At 44.6% G+C, this 24,063-nt stretch overlaps 1 protein-coding gene and 1 long non-coding RNA gene across 3 annotated transcripts in view; one reads left to right on the top strand and one right to left on the bottom strand.

The window, feature by feature from the left end:
- The first annotated feature begins 1,977 nt into the window (after positions 1 to 1,977).
- Positions 1,978 to 18,827, top strand: LOC117080368. Its single transcript, XR_004435806.1, has 4 exons — positions 1,978 to 2,069; positions 2,929 to 3,047; positions 8,796 to 8,856; positions 18,476 to 18,827. It is a non-coding gene; the product is annotated as an uncharacterized LOC117080368 (long non-coding RNA).
- Positions 6,615 to 24,063, bottom strand: part of BARX2 (BARX homeobox 2) — an 84,224-nt gene continuing 66,775 nt past the window's right edge. For both annotated transcript variants that reach the window (XM_033205358.1, XM_033205357.1), the window contains exons 3-4: positions 22,430 to 22,514; positions 6,615 to 7,743 (exon numbers count right to left, since the gene is read on the bottom strand). In XM_033205358.1, coding sequence (XP_033061249.1) covers positions 7,477 to 7,743; positions 22,430 to 22,514 — 352 coding nt within the window. In that variant the 3' untranslated portion in view covers positions 6,615 to 7,476. The remainder of the gene's footprint in view (positions 7,744 to 22,429; positions 22,515 to 24,063) is intronic.

Here is a 24,063-nt window from a genome sequence, read left to right as displayed (position 1 = left end):
TGACCTGCAGATGCCAGAGGCTGACAGCACAGAGCAGCAGGTGGAGGCCAGCGCCAGAGCACACCTGGATGGAGTGCAAGCAGTGAGTGGGAAAGGAAGCAGGAAGGGCGTCCCATCCACTGCCCTTTGGTAAGGCAAAGGCAAAGTACAAGGCAGGGAAACCAGGCTGGTGGCAGCTACTTTCCTCAGGATCCATGCCCAGATTACAGACAGTATTACCTGGATCTGCCTGCTTGTCCCAAACCATTCTCCACCCAGGATTTGGTTGACAATCTGGGATTAGAGGCATATTCAGGTGAATTTAGCAAACACCTGTTATTCCAGTGTTCATCACCCTTCCAGGGGCACAAGAGGCCCTACCTAAGGCATGAACCCTGTCTTAGTGTCTTAGCCTGGTGAGGACGTGCTTAGGAATGCATCTTCCATGAATCACCTTTCTTGCCCAGAAAGAACGCCATCGTGCAGCATAAGGGGAGGCATAAATATTACAAAACCTTGGCCGGAATCCCTGGCCCCACCCCCAAACTCACTAGATTATAAGTTTCTCCAACAAGATTTTAGTGTATTTGAGGGCAGGGACAGGTTACTTTGCCCCCTTCTCCCCCTCCCACCCACCTTCCTCCCATAGTATTAGCACAGGGCTAGGCACAAAATAAATGTTGAAGAAATACTTGTTGGCATGGATGGTGGCTAACGTGCTTCTGGCAGTAGGAAGTCCCAGCACTGCTTTCTAAGGGCAGGGCTGCGCTGGCTCCAGCCCTGGTTGACCTTGAGGCCGTCTCTCAAGTCATTGCCATCTCTTCCAGCTTACCCCTCTGCAAAATAGAAAGGATGTCTCTGGCTGCTGCTCATTCTGAGATTTTGGCTCCAATCCTGAAAGCTGAGTTCCTGGAGAAGCCTCCAAGACAGAAGTCAGCTGGAGACCATGAGAATCCAGATCCTTGAAGTCCTGTCTTTGGGCTTTGGAGACTTCAGCACAGCCAAAGGAACTCAGAACAAACAAACTGAAAAAAATGCCTCGAGGAATTTACACTCTAGTAGGGAAACAAAACTAGTCTATGCCCCCTGGAAATATGTCAGGACCACAGTGATCATTACAAAGGGTGCGTTAAGAGGAAGAGATGAGGCAGGAGTTAACAGAATAGACTGGAGAAAAGGTCAGGTGAATTAAGAACACTTGCAGGGAAAGGTGATTTCAAACCATGATGCTGAGAAGCCGAAGAAAGAGGAGAGCCAGGCGGCCAGAAGAAAGGACCCTTGGTCGCAAGGCACACTAGGGCAGAGCCTCTTTCAGCTGCACTGGAAGAGTCAAAAGAGGAGGAGAGAGACCGCTGTGCCTGGAAGGGACGCAGCACTAAGGAGGGCTACCACGTGGAGAGCGCTCGGGACTGCAAGAGGAGACATTTACACAAAGAGCAGCAGTAGCCACGCAGGGCTTTAGGCAAACGCAGGCAATTAAGTGAGTAGAAATCCTGAGAAACAAGTTTTTGTGCAACGCGCATTTTAGCTCTTTAACCCCAACACTACCTGCCCCTCAAAGGTTCCTTTCAAATATAATGTAGGGGAAGATTTAGGTGGCACCTACGGAAAACTGCCAGAGGATCCAACTACCAGCTAGCATTGATCCGGGTGGGAGAGAGAATGGGGGGAAGCCCTTGGGACGGTCTTTAATGCAGACTGTCAGCCAGGTGACTGCTAAGTCCCTGCTCACTTTCTGCTGAGCAGATGACACTAGAACAGGCTAACAAAACAGTATTTCTGAGGAGGATGGAGCTTCATAGCCTCCAGTCCAGTTCTAAGGCAGACCCAGCCCAGGGGCGTGGGGCAAGGCTGAGGTGGAATAAAGTTCAAGGGTCGTGAGAAGGGCAGCTGAACTCTGAGCACTCTGTGGATGGGAGAAAAGGTTCACAGTGCCCTCACACCCCCACTTCAAGACAGTTCTAGAACGGGCCAGACTCAGAGAAACCTTAAACCAGCCTCAGTAAGGCTGGTTTCGGATAGATCTGTTCAGACGAGTTTGAGGGCTCATGGCTCATAGCATGAAACCCATGTGGTTACTGGCTGTCAAGGTAGGGCTGCTGGGGTTGGGTGCAGTGGCTCACGCCTGTAATCTCAGCACTTTGGGAGGCTGAGGCGGGCAGATCACTTGAGGTCATGAGTTAAAGACTGGCCTGGTCAATATGGTGAAACCCTCTCTCTACTAAAAATGCAAAAATTAGCCGAGTGTGGTGGCATGCACCTGTTAAGTCCAGCTACTCAGGAGGCAGAGGCAGGAGAACCATTTGAACCTGGGAGGCAGAGGTTGCAGGGAGCCAAGATCATGCCACTGCATTCCAGCCTGGGCAACAGTCAGACTGTCTCAAAAAAAAAAATAGGGCCGCTGTTGTATCTTAGCAAACCTTTGCCTACCCTGTGTAAGCAAACTGAGGGCACAGTGATCCAGAACAGGAACTCAGACACGCAGACTTGGAGTCTGGGACCTGGGACCTGCTCCAGAAATTCTTCGCTCTTTAGCAGTTAAGATGCACACCGCGGAGGCAGAGGCAGGAAACCCCCACCTCCAAATCCCTGCACTGGGGAGAAATCTGAGTGCAGGGAGCTTTTCCACTGCAGCGTTTCCAGGAGGAGGGAAGGCGTGCTAATGGCAAAGACCCACTGCAGGGAGTCTGGCCTGGGACCTTGGTTCCCAGCAAGGGAACCATAAGGTTCCTGAGTAACCCTAAGACCCCAGGAAAGACATTAAGCTCTCTGTGATTACAGCCCATTTAAAAGCCCAAGGGGGCAGCAGAAGGGCAGTGTGCTTGCGAAAGTGCACTCCAAGCCTCCTAGAGGAAAGGCACTTCTAGAGGAGAGAGCTAAAGTCCCTAAGAGGTCAGCTTCTCCAAGTCAGATTCCTGAGGACTTGTCATGGCTCTCTCCTTTTTCCAGAAAACTTCAAAACGGCAGTAGATTATCGGATCCTTGCGTAACACCCTGAACTTGCGGGGACCACCATCCTCGATGCCAGAAAAGGGAGAGGATGCTTTTGTTTGGCAAGGCCTGGAAAGGTAAATGGCTGTGGGAAAGCAAAAATTGAGACACCCAGAGAAAGAAGCTGAGAGAGGAAAGTGTGCTCCATGCTGGAGATCACTGCGTAGCCCTGCTCCAGACCCACACAAGACTGCCTCCAACTCAATACGCTTCAGAGCAAAGCTGTGAAGCTGGTTTCTGGATGCCAGTCACAAGCCTTGGGAACTGGGGAAAAAAGGGGAAGGATGAAGTTGGAGGAGCCGGGCTTGGCTCTTAAGCAGGGCACAGACAGCAGGGTCCCTATTCACATTCAAAAGGCCAGCTCTTTCCTCAAAAAATTAAAAGTGGAACTACCATATGACCCAGCAATCCCACTCCTGGGTGTACACCAAGGGAAATTAAATCAACGTGTTAGAGATACTTGCACCCCATGTTTGCTGCAGCCACATTCACAATAGCCAAGCTATGGAAACAGCAAACATGGGGTGCAAGATGAATGGAGAGAAAAAATGTGGTCTATATACACAGTGGAATACTACTCAGCCTTTAAAGAGAAGGGAATCCTGTCATTTGTGGTGACATGATGATCTGGAGGACATTATGTTAAGGAAAATAAGCCAGATACAGGAAGACAAAGATCACATAATGTCACTTTCTTTTTTTATTTTTAAGTTCCGGGTATAAGCGTGGGTGTGTTACACAGGTAAACTTGCGTCATGGGGGTTTGCTGTACAGATTATTTCATCACCCAGGTATTAAGCCTAGTGCTCATTAGTTGTTTTTTCTGATCTTCTCCCTCCTCCCACCCTCCACGCTCTGAAAGGCCCCAGTGTGTGGTGTTCTCCGCCGTATGTCCATGTGTTCTCATCATTCGGCTCCCACTTATAAGTGAGAACATGTGGTAACTGGTTTTCTGTTCCTGTGTGTTTGCTGAGGATAATGGACTCCAGCTCCATCCATGTCCCTGCAATGGACATGATCTCGTTCTTTTTTATGGCTGCATAGTATTCTGTGGTGTGTATGTAACACATTTTCTTCATCCAGTCTATCATTGATGGGCATTTAGGTTACTTTCATGTGGAATCTAAAAAAGTTGAACTCAAAGAAGCAAAGAGTAAAATGGTGATTGCCAGCGGTGGGGGTAGGGAGAGGTTGCAGAAATGTTGGTCAAAGGGTACAAAATTTCATTTAAGAGAAGTAAGTTCAAGAGGCGTATTGTACAACGTGGTGACCATTGTTAATTATGTGTTGTATACATGAAAATCGCTGAGAGAGTAGAGTTTAAGTGCTCTCACCACAGATAAATATATGAGGTCATGCATATGTTAATTAGCTTGATTTAGGCATTCCACAATGCATGCATGTTTCAAAACATCATGTTATACACCATAAATATACACAATTTTTGTTTGTCAATTAAAAAAATAACATTTTAAAAGGCCCGGCCTGGCCTCTCCGGGTCACCAGGCAACGCCATGCATAACTGAGGCCGGAAGATGAGCCAAGGGCTTGAGCTTGGATCCTCCAAAACACAAGGAAAGATCATCAGAGGTCTTACATTCATCAGTGAATTCAACCCCTACGGGCAAGACACAGAAGCACAGGCCACATGGCAAGGAGTGAGAGTCGGAGGTCGGAAATAGCACCCAGAGCCCAGCGCTCAGAAATACCACTGCGTATGGACACGTATGTTGTGCGGTGACAGTCACTATCAGGCACCTCAGAAGAGGACATCATGAAAACACATGGACACATAGAGGGGAGAAAAATACACTGGGGGCTACCAGAGGGAGAAGGGTGGGAGGAGGCAGAGGATCAGGAAAAATAACTAATGGGTACTAGGCTGAACTACCTGGGTGATGAAATCATCTGTACAACAAACCCCCATGACACAAACTTACCAATGTAACAAACCTGCAGATGTACTCCTGAACTTAAAAAAAAGAAAAGGACATCATGGGAGCCCAGGACAAGAGAGAGAACACCATCCTGGGAAGCCAGCATCCAGACAGGAGGCCTCTCTGGGGTAGCGCGAATGGGACAGAACACTTCCTTAGGATTGAGACAGAACTAGCACTGACCCACCAGCTTACTTTGGCCATTGTGCACATTCTTTGACTCACTGTGACACCACCTGGTAGGCAGATCATAAAACTATACCATGGAGTGGGCTAGACGTGGAGGAGACAGCGTTCTGCCCGCTTGGTACAAGCAACCTCGCACAGGCAGCTAGGTGTGGTCTGCTCAGACTGGTTCTCAGAAGCCAAATCCTCCCCTCCTTTGTCTATTGACAAGAGTTAAGAAAAAGACTGCTTTCTCTGTTGATCTCAATAACAAAGGGGATGAGGCACTGCCTTGGCAAAGTCAAAATTGCAGTCACTTTCTGACTGTTAATGGAGAAAAGCAGGCGGCCTGCCAGGTGATGGAAAACACGCAGATCTTTCCTGTTTAACTTTGAAATGAATTACGTGATTGTTTTACAGAACTAGTAACAGGTTTGGCTTCCTTGTTGAGGCCACGGTTGAAAGTCAGCTGGTATTCTCCAAGCCTGCAACTGGGCAGAGTTACTGTGTAATTAATAACTGAGAGTCCACTAAACGGGCACTCGGCCCTGTAAGGCATCACAGGTGAGCATGCTAGAGCGGTGATCATAAAGGTGACCTCTGTGAGATCAGGCTCTGGGCCAGAATGCATGAGAATCAGACAAATAAACGGAGGCAGAGTCCTCCTCCTTTTTCGTCTTAAATTAACGTGGAATACCATTTTTAAATTTAAAATCACCCAGCACATCTAGTCAAGTAGTTCTCAGGGGTCTTCTTTTGTTAACAGTTGCAGAGCCCATCATCCAAATGAATACTTAGTCAAGAAACCCTGGAAAGATGAACAAGAAACCAATAAAAATAATTACCTACGGGACATTCAGGGGAGGAGAGGGCAGGGTGGAAGCAAGAATTTTTTTTTTTTTTTTTTGAGATGGAGTTCCGCTCTTGTTGCCCAGGCTAGAGTGCAGTGGCACGATCTTGGCTCACTGCAACCTCCGCCTCCCAGGTTCAAGTGATTCTCCTGCCTCAGCCTCCCAAGTAGCTGGGATTACAGGCACGTACCACCATACCCGGCTAATTTTGTATTTTCAGTAGAAACAGAGTTTCTCCATGTTGGTCAGGCTGGTGTCGAGCTGCTGACCTCAGGTGATCCCCCTGCCTGGGCCTCCCAAAGTGCTGGGATTATAGGCGTTAAGCCACTGCACCCAGCCCAAGTCTTCTTTTTTGGTTTTGACTTTTGAAGCATATACATTTCTTACCTCTTTAAAAAAATAAGACCATTGGACGCCCCAAATGTGAAGTGGCTGAGAAGGGAGCTGCTCTGGCAGAAGGCAGTGGGAGAGGTGGAGGGGACAGCCCAGGTTCTCTGCTCTGTCCTCATCCCGGAGGCTCGGTTCCACTCCCACAGCTCTCAGCACTTGGACACCAATGGCCTGGCCCAATCCTTTGCTTTATAGATGAGGAAAAGGCAGTCCCCCGAGTCTGGTTCACTCTCTGGGTCTCCCTTCCCATAGGACACATTCAGGAAGGGTTAGATAACTCTCCTCAGAAGACACAAAACAATCCTTTTGAAAGATTTATTTTTAATTAAAAAATAAAAGTTATCTGAACATATCTGCATTGCACCTTCAGGGATGGCACCTCAAACCATTTATGCTGAAGGTCACAAATGTTTTTTATGAAAAATCAGACCTTGGCGATGACCTTGAGCAGTAGGATAGAAATAACTCCCACAAGCTTAGCGTTCCAATAATGGAACACTAGGCATAAATGGGTAAATAAAGCAAAAAAAAACAAAGCTTATCAGTTCTTGGGTCTCATGACCATCTTATAATGGGTACAAAGGCACACGTGTCTTCAAACAAACTTGATTCAGAAACATTTCTAACAACTCAGAACTCCCCCCATGTTTTTGCCCACCCTCACCCCCACAAAAAAATACAACCAAAAACATTAAATTCTTTTTAAAAACTACATAAGTAAGTGCTGAGTCAGCAAGGAACCTGGGCATGCTGCCCACATGCCGCCACGTCTCTCTGCTTTGATGACTGGCTGCCCAGAGGTCGGGAGGGAGAGAGCTAAGCACTCTCCACTGCATGCTGGGAGAGGGCTTGCAACACAGACCCAGCCCCAGCCCCACGGCTGTCACCCCAGCTGGGGCAGGCAACTCCTAGGTGCTCTCTCCCTTAATCAAGGGCATCCACGGCTAAAGCAGCCTTTCAGGAAGAGAAAGGCTCAAGACAAGCAAGTCTTTGTCAAATGCTTGCAATGACAAGGCCACTGGGAACTGTGGGAGGGAGGGAGATGGCTAGATCTCTTCTCCCCCAGTTTACTGGGCTGCTGGAAAGTTTTCTCTCCCTACTCTCCCTGCCTTCCCTCTTTTCCCTTCTCCCCAGTCTCCCTCTTCCCTCAAAAGGGTTTTACTTTAGCTTAAAGGTGGGGGTTCCAAAGAGGGTATTGGCAACTCCAGGGGCGGGTCTGGTGGCTCTGCCACCTCTAAGGGGACATCATGTGCTTTTGCTTCCTGTGCTTCACAGAGCTCCTCCTGCCCCTGGGAGGGTTCCAGTCGCTCCTGACCCTGGGCCTGGCTGTTCATCTTCTCTTCCGCTTCAATCTCTTCTGACGTGGGGATGGAGTTCTTCTTGGGGCGACCTTTGGGTTTCGTGGGTGCTTCCTGTCCACCTTTAAGAACCTACGTGAGTAAAAAATTGCTATTAAATCTAAGAAATAACTCCTGCCCTCCGCCTTTCCACTCCCAGTATAACCTCACATTGCATCTAAACCATCTGTTCTGGCAGTGAAATTGCAGGATTTGGCAAAATATATTCTCAATCCATCACCTCTGGTCTACAAAGACACCTCTATTCTTTAAATGCTCAATGCACTTTTGGTCAATATTATATATTCTGGCATTTAATACAATAATCATAAGCAGCTTCAGAATTCAACTTCAACAATAAGGCAAGAAATGAAAATTAAATGTTAATGCAATAACTATCAGGTTGACAAGCTAAAAAGACAACTATTTGTAGCAAGCAGGAAAAAAACACACTGTGTGAAAGTGTGATTGTTACAACCTTTTCAACACAACCTAAGAGTTCAAATCAAAAGCCTTAAAATATGCAGAGCTTTTTGACACAGAAATTCCTTAGGCTAAATTCTAAAAAATTATCTAAGACTGAGACAAAGATTGATCTGCAAAAATACTCATCACAATATTGGTGATAACAGCAAAAGTTGGAGGGAGGTGATATCCTAAAGGTTTGGCCATGTAAATTGGGTAGAATTATAGTAAATCCCAAAGACAGAACACTTGACAACCATTACAATTACTATATAGAAAAATGTTTAATAACATGGAAAATATTATTAATATAGTTTTGTAACAAACAGATTCTTAGCATAATCCAGTTGGGAGGCTAGACAGCCTATACACCACCTTGTTTGCAGGATCACAGATCGTTTTTAATCTTTATGTTTTCTCTATATTTTCTAAACTTTCAACAATGATCAAACATAAGTATTTCTGTAATCAGAAAAAATATGTTATAAAGCGTGTAGTCTTGGAGTGTTTGAAGAAGTTGTACAGCAGAGTTTAAAAAGCATTTTGGCTTTGATAGTAGAAAAACGGGGATAAATTCCAACTCTGCCACTTATCATCTTTGTCTTTGGGAAGTCCTTTAAAGGCCCTGAGTGTCTGTTTTCTAATCTGTAAAATGGGAGTAATAATACCTTGTATTACAGGGTGACAGTGAGGGTGACCAACGGATAATGTGTGTGAAAGGACTAGAACGGCACCTGAATGGTAGGTTTCCTTTGCCCAGAATATATACACCATCCACCCACCTTCTCCTGGCTAACTTCTCCTGGAAGCCTTCCAGATCCCCCAGGTCTACGTTAAAGGTCCTCTGCCATGTGCCCTCGGAGCAGCTTCTACTGTCCTGACCAGAGCACTTTTCAGAAACTATGGTCACTGCATGTTTACCTGCTGCCCCTCTCACTCAGTCCCTGCACGTAGCAGGTGTTTGACAACTGTTACCAAATGAACTAGGCTTTCTCAACAAACCTTTCCCTGGAGTCGAGGAAAGATGTAAAGCAAGCCAAATAACTGGACCCTAAATGGCCTTGGCTGACGTCAAAGGCCTGGCACCCTTATTACCCCAATTTGTGACCCACACAAGAGTCCCAGGAGGTAGACAGGGATAAGTTTAAAAATATTTATATGAGGCCGGGCGCGGTGGCTCAAGCCTGTAATCCCAGCACTTTGGGAGGCCAAGACGGGCAGATCACGAGGTCAGCAGATCGAGACCATCCTGGCTAACACGGTGAAACCTGGTCTCTACTAAAAATACAAAAAACTAGCCGGGCGAGGTGGTGGGCGCCTGTAGTCCCAGCTACTCTGGAGGCTGAGGCAGGAGAATGGTGTAAACCTGGAAGGCGGAGCTTGCAGTGAGCTGAGATCCGGCCACTGTACTCCAGCCTGGGTGACAGAGCCAGACTCCGTCGCAAAAAAAAAAAAAAAAAAAAATATATATATATATATATACGTGTGTGTATATATATATACGTGTGTATATATATATACACACACGTATATAACACATATATATATATGAGCAAGATGGCCAAACAGGAACAGCTCCAGTCTCCAATTCCCAGCGTGAGCGACACAGAAGACCGGTGATTTCTGCATTTTCAACTGAGGTACTGGGGTCATCTCACTAGGGAGTGCCGGACAATCGGTGCTGGTCAGCTGCTGCAGCCTGACCAGCGAGAGCTGAAGCAGGGCGAGGCATCGCCTCACCTGGGAAGCGCAAGGGGGAAGGGAATCCCTTTTCCTAGCCAGGGGAACTGAGACACACAACACCTGGAAAATTGGGTAACTCCCACCCCAATACTACGCTTTAAGCAAACGGGCACACCGGAGATTATATCCCACACCTGGCCGGGAGGGTCCCATGCCCACGGAGTTTCCCTCATTGCTAGCACAGCAGTCTGCGATCTAACCCCAAGGCAGCAGCGAGGCTGGGGGAGGGGTGCCCGCCATTGCTGAGGCTTAAGTAGGTAAACAAAGCCGCTGGGAAGCTCAAACTGGGTGGAGCTCACAGCAGCTCAAGGAAACCTGCCTGTCTCTGTAGACTCCACCTCTGGGGACAGGGCACAGCTAAACAACAACAAAAGCAGCAGAAACCTCTGCAGACGCAAACAACTCTGTCTGACAGCTTTGAAGAGAGCAGTGGATCTCCCAACACGGAGGTTGAGATCTGAGAAGGGACAGGCTGCCTACTCAAGTGGGTCCCTGACCCCTGAGTAGCCTAACTGGGAGACATCCCCCACTAGAGGCAGTCTGACACCCCACACCTCACAGGGTAGACTACACCCCTGAGAGGAAGCTTCCAAAGTAAGAATCAGACAGGTACACTCGCTGTTCAGCAATATTCTATCTTCTGCAACCTCTGCTGCTGATACCCAGGCAAACAGGGTCTGGAGTGGACCTCAAGCAATCTCCAACAGATCTACAGCTGAGGGTCCTGACTATTAGAAGGAAAACTATCAAACAGGAAGAACACCTATACCAAAACCCCATCAGTACGTCACCATAATCAAGGACCAGAGGCAGATAAAACCACAAAGATGGGGAAAAAGCAGGGCAGAAAAGCTGGAAATTCAAAAAATAAGAGCGCATCTCCCCCTGCAAAGGAGCGCAGCTCATCACCAGCAGTGGATCAAAGCTGGTCAGAGAATGACTTTGAGGAGATGAAAGAAGAAGGCTTCAGTCCATCAAACTTCTCAGAGCTAAAGGAGGAATTACATACCCAGCGCAAAGAAACTAAAAATCTTGAAAAAAGAGTGGAAGAATTGATAGCTAGAATGAATAATGCAGAGAAGGTCATAAACGAAATGACAGAGATGAAAACCATGACACGAGAAATACGTGACAAAAGCACAAGCTTCAGTAACCGACTCGATCAACTGGAAGAAAGAGTATCAGCGATTGAGGATCAAATGAATGAAATGAAGCGAGAAGAGAAACCAAAAGAAAAAAGAAGAAAAAGAAATGAACAAAGCCTGCAAGAAGTATGGGATTATGTAAAAAGACCAAATCTACATCTGATTGGGGTGCCTGAAAGTGAGGGGGAAAATGGAACCAAGTTGGAAAACACTCTTTAGGATATCATCCAGGAGAACTTCCCCAAACTAGTAGGGCAGGCCAACATTCAAATTCAGGAAATACAGAGAATGCCACAAAGACACTCCTCCAGAAGAGCAACTCCAAGACACATAATTGCCAGATTCACCAAAGTTGAAATGAAGGAAAAAATCTTAAGGGCAGCCAGAGAGAAAGGTCGGGTTACTCACAAAGGAAAGCCCATCAGACTAACAGCAGATCTCTCAGCAGAAACTCTACAAGCCAGAAGAGAGTGGGGGCCAATATTCAACATTCTCAAAGAAAAGAATTTTCAACCCAGAATTTCATATCCAGCCAAACTAAGTTTCATAAGTGAAAGAGAAATAAAATCCTTTACAGATAAGCAGATGCTTAGAGATTGTGTCACCACCAGGTCTGCCTTACAAGAGACCCTGAAGGAAGCCCTAAACATGGAAAGGAACAACCGGTACCAGCCATTGCAAAAACATGCCAAAATGTAAAGACCATCGAGGCTAGGAAGAAACTGCATCAACTAACGAGCAAAATAACCAGTTAATATCATAATGGCAAGATCAAGTTCACACATAACAATATTAACCTTAAATGTAAATGGACTAAATGCTCCAATTAAAAGACATAGACTGGCAAACTAGATAAAGAGTCAAGACCCATCAGTCTGCTGTATTCAGGAGACCCATCTCACATGCAGAGACACACATAGGCTCAAAATAAAGGGATGGAGGAAGATCTACCAAGCAAATGGAGAACAAAAAAAAGCAGGGGTTGCAATCCTAGTCTCTGATAAAACAGACTTTAAACCATCAAAGATCAAAAGAGACAAAGAAGGCCATTACATAATGGTAAAGGGATCAATTCTACAGGAAGAGCTAACTATCCTAAATATATATGCAAACAACACAGGAGCACCCAGATTAATAAAGCAAGTCCTTAGAAACTTACAAAGAGACTTAGAATCCCATACAATAATAATGGGAGACTTCAACACTCCACTGTCAACATTAGACAGATCAACGAGACAGAAACTTAACAAGGATATCCAGGAATAGAACTCATCTCTGCACCAAGTGGACCTAATAGACATCTATAGAACTCTCCACCCCAAATCAACAGAATATACATTCTTCTCAGCACCACATCGCACTTATTCCAAAATTGACCACATAATTGGAAGTAAAGCACTCCTCAGCAAATGGAAAAGAACAGAAATTATAACAAACTGTCTCTCAGACCACAGTGCAATCAAACTAGAACTCAGGACTAAGAAACTCAATCAAAACCGCTCAACTACATGGAAACTGAACAACCTGCTCCTGAATGACTACTGGGTACATAATGAAATGAAGGCAGAAATAAAGATGTTTTTTGAAACCAATGAGAACAAAGATACAACATACCAGAATCTCTGGGACACATTTAAAGCAGTGTGTAGAGGGAAATTTATAGCACTAAATGCCCACAAGAGAAAGCTGGAGAGATCTAAAATTGACACTCTAACATCACAATTAAAAGAACTAGAGAGGCAAGAGCAAACACATTCAAAAGCTAGCAGAAGGCAAGAAATAACTAAGATCAGAGCAGAACTGAAGGAGATAGAGACACAAAAAACCTCCAAAAAATCAATGAATCCAGGAGTTGGTTTTTTGAAAAGGTCAACAAAATTGACAGACTGCTAGCAAGACTAATAAGAAAAGAGAGAAGAATCAAATAGATGCAATAAATAAATGATAAAGGGGATATCACCACCGACCCCACAGAAATACAAACAACCATCAGAGAATACTATAAACACCTCTACGCAAATCAACTAGAAAATCTAGAAGAAATGGATAATTTCCTGGACACTTACACTCTTCTAAGACTAAACCAGGAAGAAGTTGAATCCCTGAATAGACCAATAGCAGGCTCTGAAATTGAGGCAATAATTAACAGCCTACCAACCAAAAAAAGTCCAGGACCAGATGGATTCACAGCTGAATTCTACCAGAGGTACAAGGGGGAGCTGGTACCATTCCTTCTGAAACTATTCCAATCAATAGAAAAAGAGGGAATCCTCCCTAACTCATTTTATGAGGCCAACACCATCCTGATACCAAAGCCTGGCAGAGACACAACAAAAAAAGAGAATTTTAGACCAATATCCCTGATGAACATCGATGCAAAAATCCTCAATAAAATACTGGTAAACCGGATTCAGCAGCACATCAAAAAGCTTATCCACCATGATCAAGTGGGCTTCATCCCTGGGATGCAAGGCTGGTTTAACATTCGCAAATCAATAAACGTAATCCAGCATATAAACAGAACCAAAGACAAGAACCACATGATTATCTCAATAGATGCAGAAAAGGCTTTTGACAAAATTCAACAGCCCTTCAGGCTAAAAACGCTCAATAAATTCGGTATTGATGGAACGTATCTCAAAATCATAAGAGCTATTTATGACAAACCCACAGCCAATATCATACTGAATGGGCAAAAACTGGAAAAATTCCCTTTGAAAACTGGCACAAGACAGGGATGCCCTCTCTCACCACTCCTATTCAACATAGTGTTGGAAGTTCTGGCTAGGGCAATCAGGCAAGAGAAAGAAATCAAGGGTATTCAGTTAGGAAAAGAAGACATCAAATTGTCCCTGTTTGCAGATGACATGATTGTATATTTAGAAAACCCCATTGTCTCAGCCCAAAATCTCCTTAAGCTGATAAGCAACTTCAGCAAAGTCTCAGGATACAAAATTAATGTGCAAAAATCACAAGCATTCTTACACACCAATAACAGACAAACAGAGAGCCAAATCAGGAATGAACTTCCATTCACATTGCTTCAAAGAGAATAAAATACCTAGGAATCCAACTTACAAGGGATGTCAAGGACCTCTTCAAGGAGAACTACAAACCACTGCTCAGTGAAATAAAAGAGGACACAAACAATGGAAGAACATACCATGCTCATGGATAGGAAGAATCAATATCGTGAAAATGGCCATACTGCCCAAGGTTATTTATAGATTCAATGCCATCCCCATCAAGCTACCAATGAGTTTCTTCACAGAATTGGAAAAAACTGCTTTAAAGTTCATATGGAACCAAAAAAGAGCCGCATTGCCAAGACAATCCTAAGTCAAAAGAACAAAGCTGGAGGCATCACACTACCTGACTTCAAACTATACTACAAGGCTACAGTAACGAAAACAGCATGGTACTGGTACCAAAACAGAGATATAGACCAATGGAACAGAACAGAGTCCTCAGAAATAATACCACACATCTACAGCCATCTGATCTTTGACAAACCTGAGAGAAACAAGAAATGGGGAAAGGATTCCCTATTTAATAAATGGTGCTGGGAAAATTGGCTAGCCATAAGTATATAGCTGAAACTGGATCCTTTCCTTACTCCTTATACGAAAATTAATTCAAGATGGATTACAGACTTAAATGTTAGACCTAATACCATAAAAACCCTAGAAGAAAACCTAGGTAGTACCATTCAGGACATAGGCATGGGCAAGGACTTCATGTCTAAAACACCAAAAGCAACGGCAACAAAAGCCAAAATTGACAAATGGGATCTAATTAAACTAAAAAGCTTCTGCACAGCAAAAGAAACTACCATCAGAGTGGACAGGCAACCTACAGAATGGGAGAAAATTTTTGCAATCTACTCATCTGACAAAGGGCTAATATCCAGAATCTACAAAGAACTCAAACAAATATACAAGAAAAAAACAAACAACCCCATCAAAAAGTGGGCAAAGGATATGAACAGACATCTCTCAAAAGAAGACATTCATACAGCCAACAGACACATGAAAAAGTGCTCATCATCACTCGCCATCAGAGAAATGCAAATCAAAACCACAATGAGATACCATCTCACACCAGTTAGAATGGCAATCATTAAAAAGTCAGGAAACAACAGGTGCTGGAGAGGATGTGGAGAAATAGGGACACTTACACTGTTGGTGGGATTGTAAACTAGTTCAACCATTATGGAAAACAGTATGGCAATTCCTCAAGGATCTAGAACTAGATGTACCATGTGACCCAGCCATCCCACTACTGGGTATATACCCAAAGGATTAGAAATCATGCTGCTATAAAGAACACATGCACATGTATGTTTATTGTGGCACTATTCACAATAGCAAAGACTTGGAATCAACCCAAATGTCCATCTGTGACAGACTGGATTAAGACAATGTGGCACATATACACATGGAATACTACGCAGCCATAAAAAAGGATGAGTTTGCGTCCTTTGTAGGGACATGGATGCAGCTGGAAACCATCATTCTTAGCAAACTATCACAAGAACAGAAAACCAAACACCGCATGTTCTCACTCATAGGTGGGAACTGAACAGTGACATCACTTGGACTCGGGAAGGGGAACATCACACACCGGGGCCTATCATGGGGAGGGGGGACGGGGGAGGGATTGCATTGGGAGTTATACCTGATATAAATGACGAATTGATGGGTGCTGACGAGTTGATGGGTGCAGCACACCAACATGTCACAAGTATACATATGTAACAAACCTGCACGTTATGCACATGTACCCTAGAACTTAAAGTATAATAAAAAAAATTTATATTTTACTTTGGAATGTAATAGACAGTCCTTCCTCCATTGGCTTTGTACAGTCCTTGATTTTCTGGGCAGCTAGTGAGAAGGGCTTCAAGAGGACCTGGATTAGCACAGATGATTAGGGGTGGGAGATATTTTTGCTATTTATAAACCTAGCTTAATCTTATCTTCTATATTTGTATATAAGCTCCTTGAAGACAAACCCTGCTTCTCTCCATTACTCCATGCTCCAAGAATCAAACTTCCTGCTAACTTCTATGCAGTCCCTAAATATTTATTGACTGCTCCTCTTTCCTTCAAGAGCAGCAGAGGACCTCCAGGTGCTGAATTTTAAGGATGAAACCATAACTTATTTTTTATACAGCTTTGAGATATAATTCACATACCAAATCCATTTAAAGTGCACTATTCAGTGATTTTTAGGATGGTCACAGAATTGTACAACTATCACCACAATGCAATTTTCAAACACTTCTATCACCCCAAAAAGAAACCCCATAGCATTAGTGGTCAGTCCCTATTTTCCCCCAACCCTAACCGATCTGCTCACAGCCCTAGGCAACCGCTAGTCTGCTTTCTGTCTCTACAGATGTGACTATTTTGGGACATTTTATATAAACAGAATCATATAATATGTGCGCTTTTGTGACTGGCTTCTTTCATTTAGCATAATGTTCTCAATGTTCATCCATGTTGTAGCATTTGTCACTAAATAATATTCCATTTTATGGATATACTATATTTTGTTCATTCACTCATCAATTGATGGACAGGTGGGTTGCTTGCTACTGTGAATGAAGCTGCTAGGAACGTGGGAAAGAAGTGAAATGGAATTGCTGGATCTTTCGGCAACTGTATGCTTCACACTTGAAGGACTGTTTTCCAAAGCAGTTGCACTATTTTACGTTCCAGCCAGCTGCATATGAGGGTTCCAGTTCGCCACATCCTCACCAACACTTGTTGATGTCTGTTTGACCACGGTCATCCCAGAGGGTGGGAAGTGGTTAGTATCTCACTGTAGTTCTGCTTTGCATTTCCCTGATGACTAATGAAGTTTAGCATCTTTTCATAGTGCTTATTGGCTAGCTGTATATCTTCATTGAAGAAATGTCTATTCAAATCTTTTGCCCATTTCTAAATTTGGTTGTCTTTTTATTATTGAGTTGTAAGAGTTCTTTAAATATTCTGGATATATGTCCCTTATCAGATGTAAGCTTCTCCCATTCTGTGGGCTGTCTTCTCATTTTTCTAATGATGTCCTTCACAGCACAAAATTTTTAAATTTCAAAGAAGCCCAATTTATGTTTGCTTCTGTTGCTTGTGCTTTTGCTGTCATAACGAAGAACACTTTTGTCTAATCCAAGGTCATGAATACTTACTCTTATTCTAAGTTTCATAGTTTTCACTCTTACCATTTAGATGATGATTCATTTTGCATTAATTTTTGTGTATAAAGTGAGAAAACCAAGAAGTTCTCAGTAAACACCTCCTTTTAGCTAAAAATCTGCTCAGCCACTGTCCTTTCCACATGAACAGCTAACACACAGATATTAAGGGGATCTTTAACAAGGTAGAGATGCTGACGGAAACCACCCTTGGGGAGAAGACGTTCCCTGTATTTCTTTTCACGTAAGTGCATTATCTGATTTTGATTTCAGTCTGAGTGCAGGCTTTTGAAAGCACCCAATTGTGCCAAGATGGAATTTACATGTTGAAAGCAGATCCACTCAGTATGAAAGAGGTTATACAAAAGTAAGCTGCCCCATGTAGTAATCAAACTAGAAAAGGGCAGGTCTATGGAAGCCACCTAATTGGCAAAAGAAAGTCCAGCCCAGCAATTAGAGAACACCACCCACACGGTTTGGAAGGACCCCACCTGGCTGTTTTCCTACTGCAGGAAAAAAAAAAATCCCCAAAACAATTAGACCATTTTCTAAATGGAATAAAACATTCCAGCACAAGCAATAACTAGGAGATAACTACCCTCTTGGCTGCTCTCTGCACTCAACCTCTGGCCCCTTGCCTTCCAGCGCACCTGAGACATGCAATTATCTCAGAACCACTCTCCATCAGGAGCTGCCCGTTCACATGCACTCTGTGGCCCTCCTCCCAGGAGCCCTCTCCCCATTTATTCTTAGAGTCAGTTTAGTCCCGTTGGTCCAGAGAAGCCATGTCTAAGAGGCCGCATGCCTCCTTCTGCCTCTCAGAAGAACACCTAGCACACCATCCACTTTTATTAGCCGTGCCTGGTGACAGCCCTCCAAACTCTGAAACGAGGTATTCAGATGTTCTGTTGCTGAGGGTGTTAAGACCGGGCCTTTTGCTTCCCTCCAAGCAGCCTGAGTAGGGTGCAGGGAATGTCAGTGCAGGAAGGAACTCTCTCCTTCCCTCTACTTTTCAGATAGGAAACTGAGCTGACAGAGTTTGTCAGTATCAAAGAGCAAGCCAAGGGCAGAGCTGGGATTTGAACACAAACCTCCCGACCATTTGAATCTAACAGTCTTAGCAGTACTGCATTCAGCATAACGTGCAAGGGATATGTAAAATGGGCCACTGTTCTATGTCTGGTATTTATTTGCAATTACCCAACCTCCCAGCAGACTCCAGGCAGTAGATTTAGTAGTGGGGGCGAACTTTCCTCCTCCTTCTCTCTCTCTGCAGCTTCACAGGGCAGCAAGGGCCACATAACTGACGACTGTTTCCATGAAGCTGAGAAGTTTGGATTCCCCAGCATGAATCTCCTCCCAGACACTGCTGCTCACAGTAGCTGACCTTCTCAGCCTGAAGATGTGATGTTCCACTGGACCTCAAGCAGGGCCCCAAATGCCAAGGCGCTGACTTGGAGATGACTGGGAAGCAGGGACTGAGAAAGGAGAAACACTCAGGGCTGCGTGGAGACCCTGAGACTCACAGAATTCACTTTTGGCTTATGTAGCCTGGCCTCCAAATATTTGGATTCTCTGAAGACATGGATTTTGTGAATAGGTAATAAAAATACTAATAATGATAACAATAATGGCAAAAGCATCTCTTGGCTGTATCCTATATGGCAGGTCCTGTTTACGTGTTTCACAGAGATTAGCTCAGTTAATAATACAACCCTACAAGGTACGTATTAGGCCTTTTACTGCAGAGGAAACAGGCACACAGAGGTTAAGTAACCTGCCCAAGATCACACAGAGAGCGACTGGTAACAATTCATGGAGTTGTTAACTACCTGGGGACTATTCACGAGAAAGATAACGACCATGCAGAGTGTGGGGCCCACCCGACTCTGTGAATAGGAGAGAAAGGAGGTGTCTGTTTGGATGCTCTCACGGAACAGAATTGCATTTTAGAGCTCAAAGATACCACCGAATAATGAGGCTCTTTCAGCCTATTGCAAAACACTGTGGGTCCTGCTGGAACTAAAGCCAACAGACATGGAATAGAGGGTGCACATCCCATCTTAATGTGCAAGATTAAATTGACCCAACCCGCTATAGGTTACCAGTGCTGACTGGTCAGAACTCGTCAGAGATGCTATCTTGGTTCTGGCAAGGTTACCCTTGGCAGCCGTGTGAATAAGTCTGAGAATCAACTGCTAATCTTTTTCCAGTTCCAATTAGGTTACTAGCCTTGAGACATCTTTATTACCCAATTATCTTTTTCTTTTCCTCCCCAGGACCTAAAGAGACAGCCTTGAAAGAGTTTTACTGGGAAACTAGATGAAGTAATCAGGATCACACCACAGCCTTGCTATTCCACTCTCTGCGCTGATCCTATAAATCTCCCTGCCGCTGCCCTGACCACTCCGTGTAATAATAATGCCAGTTTGCAGGTCTGTCTCCCGCACTTGACTGAGTACCTTTTGACACTTTTATTTTCTAGTGGACAGGCTCATGTCTTACCTTTGCATCTCCAGGGCCTAATGAATGTTAAATGCTCAATGAATTAACTCAAAAGTGAACTGACAGTTTGGGCCTCTTGGCTCCTAAAGGGACCTGAAGGTGACTGGCTTGCAGAATGTTCTCTGAGGTTAAATCTGCTAAGTTACTTCCATTCTGGTTTACATGACATTGATACCCATCAGTAACTGGCCTACAATCATGCCAGCAACACTGTTGCTGGTGAAAAACAAGTGACGTCACAGGCGAAGGCACACGCATTGTCCCACAGGCACTGGGCGGTGCTGGCAGAGGAGGTTGACTGTCAATTCCTTAATCATCTGACTCATGAAAAGATTGCTGATAACCAATTTAAACAATGCCTCTGCTACTCAGGAGGCATTGATTTCAAGGCTGATGATTGACGAGGAAGAAGGTGGGTGGTGGATCTTGCACAGAAAGCAGTGAAGGGACTTGCCCAAAATCAACCAGGGAAGGGCAAGCATGGGAACATGGCCTGGTGCTTCTCACTCCCAAGTCTAGTTCTTTAGAAACTAATCCCCTAAAAGGTGTCCATGTGTACTTAGCACTGTAGAGTGTTTGCAAGACTATCTCTTTAACCGAATCCACTCTTCCTTCAATTTCTTGTTTTTATTTTATTTTATTTTTATGACTTATTTATTTTTGAGATGGAGTCTTGCTCGGTCACCCAGACTGGAGTGCAATGGTGTGATCTCGACTCACTGCAACCTCCACCTCCTGGATTCAAGTGATTCTCTGGCCTCAGCCTTCCGAGTAGCTGGGATTACAGGCGCCCGCCACCACGCCCAGCTAATTTTGTATTTTTAGTAGAGGCGGGATTTCACCATGTTTGCCAGGCTGGTTTCAAACTCCTGTCCTCATGTGATCCACCCACCTCAGCCTCCCAAAGTGATGGGATTACAGGCGTGAGCCACCGTGCCCGGCCGCTTCCTTCAATTTCAACTTCTCCCGGCAACTTTCTCCACTACCTCTCTTCTGAACTCTGACAGGCTTATAAATCCACAATAACCAGCATTTAATTATAACATGCTCGGCAGCTACCTCCTGGGCCTTGTTTCTCTGACTAGATCATAAATTCCATGAAGGCAAGGGTGACATTTTATTTTATTATTTCTTATAGTGCCTAGGACAAGGAATGGCTCACAAGAGACACAAAATACATATGTGCTGACTCATGCAATATCCGTGTGTTTGAACACGTAACTGGCATCTCTGTCCTAATTCGTGAGCACTTCATGAGCCAAGTTGCCTCCATTTGAAAACCCTTTCATTTCAGGGTCAAGTCCCCCAGAGGAAATTACAAGATTTGCCCAGGAAATTCTTTTATGGGAATATAATAATTGTTGCTTATTGACTTTTTTCCTAATTTTTCCCATTGATATTCATTTGCAATTTACTTATTTTGTTCTTTTCCCCCTCATTGTTAGCAGAAAATAGCAAGGAATAGCAAGAACTAAAAGTTTAAGAAAGAACAGTATGGGGCAAAACCACAGCACTGAGAAAACATCTGTCCGCTGACCTTTTTTTTCCCCCCCTGAAAACTGGGGTCGGGAGAACACCTTAGTTACTTGATTATTGTGAAAAACATCATATTTCAGTCCTGAAACACCAAGAAATAGGGCTTGTGACCAGATGAGTTAGCAAATTAGAATGTCCTCATGAAGGCATGGAATGGACAAGAGGAGAAAGAGCCACTAAGATTTGGTGAGGGGTAAGAAGCCCACGGCAGGTGACATGGTGGCACCTGGGCTCCAGAGAATACCAGCGCTTCTTCCCTTATCGCCACCCCTTCTCTTTTTCTTTTTTTCTGGGCTTTGACCTTGTCTCAATGGTTTACCAAGCTGAGAAAGGCAACACGCGACTACTTTGGAAAATTTTGATTTAATAGCACTTTTCTTAAATGAAAAGAATAAATGATAATGAAATTGAGTTCCTGACAATGTAGGGATGTATATCTTCTAATACTTAAAAATCAAAGATGGAAACATTCATTAGCTAGGCACTAGAGCAGGATGATGGAAACTGTGGTCATGATACCAGGCACTTCAGAATAACCAGAGGGCTTGTTCACATGCACATTCCCAGCCCTGGCCCAGACCTCTGGGGCCAGAATCCTGAGACAGAGCCTAGAGTTCTGCATTTAACTTGCTACCCAGGGGACTCTGATGCCCACCAAAGTTTGAGGATCACTGTGTTAGAGGATGCACAGCCAAAAGAACAGATGCATCTTCTACGTCAATATAAACAAAGAATACTGACTTCTATTTTTAGCTCTTGGTGGGAGGAATAAGGGAGTTATTTGAAAAGGCTAGCAGGTAGGGTTAAAACTAGCAAGTTAGGAGAAATACCTAATGTAGATGATGGGTTGATGGGTGCAGCAAACCACCATGGCATATGTATACCTATGTAACAGAACTGCACGTTCTGCACATGTACCCTAGAACTTAAAGTATAATAAAAAAACAAAAAACAAAAACTAGCAAGTTAAAAGCCTGTAAGCTTTTTTTCCCTTTGATTTTTAACGAAACAGAAAAAGAAATCCAGGTCAAGAGGAATAGCTTGACCTACAGATCCAACAGCTTCCCCGCAAGCCAGCAGCATAGAAGGCCTTCCAATCTCTGCAGCCCAAACTGCCACATGGCCCAGCCTCCCTCCCAACAGCCCTGGAGTAAAAGTCCACTTCCATCAGGATGGGATCATTTCTTACCATTTTCTTCCATTTCATCCTGCGATTCTGATACCAGGTCTTCACCTGCAGCTGAGTGAGTCCCAGAGACTGGGCCAAGTCCAACCTAGAAGGCACAAGATACAAAGGAAGGGTGAGCAGGATGGGGAGGAGCGGGAGAGATGGGATCCTGCTGACAGGCTCCAGCACTGGCTCTCAAGGCTCTGACCTCCCTCATTAAACGAGGTCTTCCCCAAAGCGCTTTTCTTTCCTTCCAAGAATCCAACAGAGGAAACTCTGGGAAGCTGAGAAACTAAGAAATAGATGACCATGGCTGAGGACACCCGGGCCAGTCCCCATTCTGAAACATTCATGGTCTGCAAGGGACCTGAGAAGGATGCCTGGGCCTTCCTCACACAGTCCTTTTCCTGGCTTGAAAACATTCTGACCCTCTGGCCCAGCATCCAAACTGGAAACAAAAGGCAAAGCCGGATGTTGCTGATGGGAATCCACTCATCACTCCAGACCCAGCCCCGGTCCCACCTCCGGCAGGTGAGTCTCCTGGCTCCCACAGCTGATCTCCTCTGCATCCTCCCACAGGCCAGCAGTCACCCAGATGGTGCCACGTTTCCCACTGTTCTCTAATCACTCCCACCGTGTTATTTCTGCCTCCCTAAGTCAGCAGTCAGAGCAGCTTATGTCTTCTACTTCTTTTCTGCCCATGAAAGTGCCCATCACACTGCTAAATCCAGAACCGGAGCTCAAAAAATATTTCTTGATGGATTGATTCCATCGCTGTAGCTGCCCTAAATTGTTATAACAATTAAAATGTTATAAATATTATAAAGATTCCAAAACAAACATTAAATCCACAGCCCTTCCTGCTTTCCATTCTACTGCTAATCATGACTGTGTACTTCTCTGTAGTCTTCTGTAAAGTCCTAAAAGTCAAATCCATTTCTGGGGCTAAATCTAACAACACAGCCACCATTTCCTGAGCACCACGGCATCCCCGGCGACATGCTAAGCCCCTGACTTGCTGTCTTATCTATCCCTTCACAACACAGTGAAGTAGGTATAACTATTCCCATTTTACAGATAAGAGATTTGAGGCCTGGAGAAATTAGACTCTCTCAGCAACTGTGGCCAAACCCTGTCTGCTACCTGGTTGTGTAAATAAAGTTTTATCGTAACAGGCCAGGCACAGTGGCTCATGCCTGTAATCCCAGCACTTTGGGAGGCTGAGGCGGGTGGATCACCTGAGTTCAGGAGTTGGAGACCAGCCTGGCTAACATGGTGAGACCCCGTCTCTAGTAAAACTACAAAAATTAGCTGGGTGTGGTGGCAGGCACCTGTAATCCTAGCTACTCAGGAGGCTGAGGCAGGAGAAATGCTTGAAGCTGGGAGGCGAAGGTTGCAGTGAGCCGAGATTGCATGCCACTGCACTGCAGCCTAGGCAATGGAGTGAGACTCTGTAAAAAATTAATAAATAAAAAATAAACGACTTCTGTGCTACAATATCAGAATTGGGTAGTGGTCACAGGCCATATGGCACACAAAGTGTAAAGTATTTACTGTCTGGCTCTGCCCAGAAAACCTTTACCGACCTCTGGCAGATGATCATAGAGTTAGGAAGTGGGGCAGGATTCAAACCCATGATGTCTGACCCGTACACC

This window comes from Trachypithecus francoisi, unplaced genomic scaffold, assembly GCF_009764315.1.
Source record: "Trachypithecus francoisi isolate TF-2019V2 unplaced genomic scaffold, Tfra_2.0 Lachesis_group8, whole genome shotgun sequence".
NCBI lineage: Eukaryota > Metazoa > Chordata > Mammalia > Primates > Cercopithecidae > Trachypithecus > Trachypithecus francoisi.
This window is presented reverse-complemented; position numbering and strand designations above follow the sequence as displayed.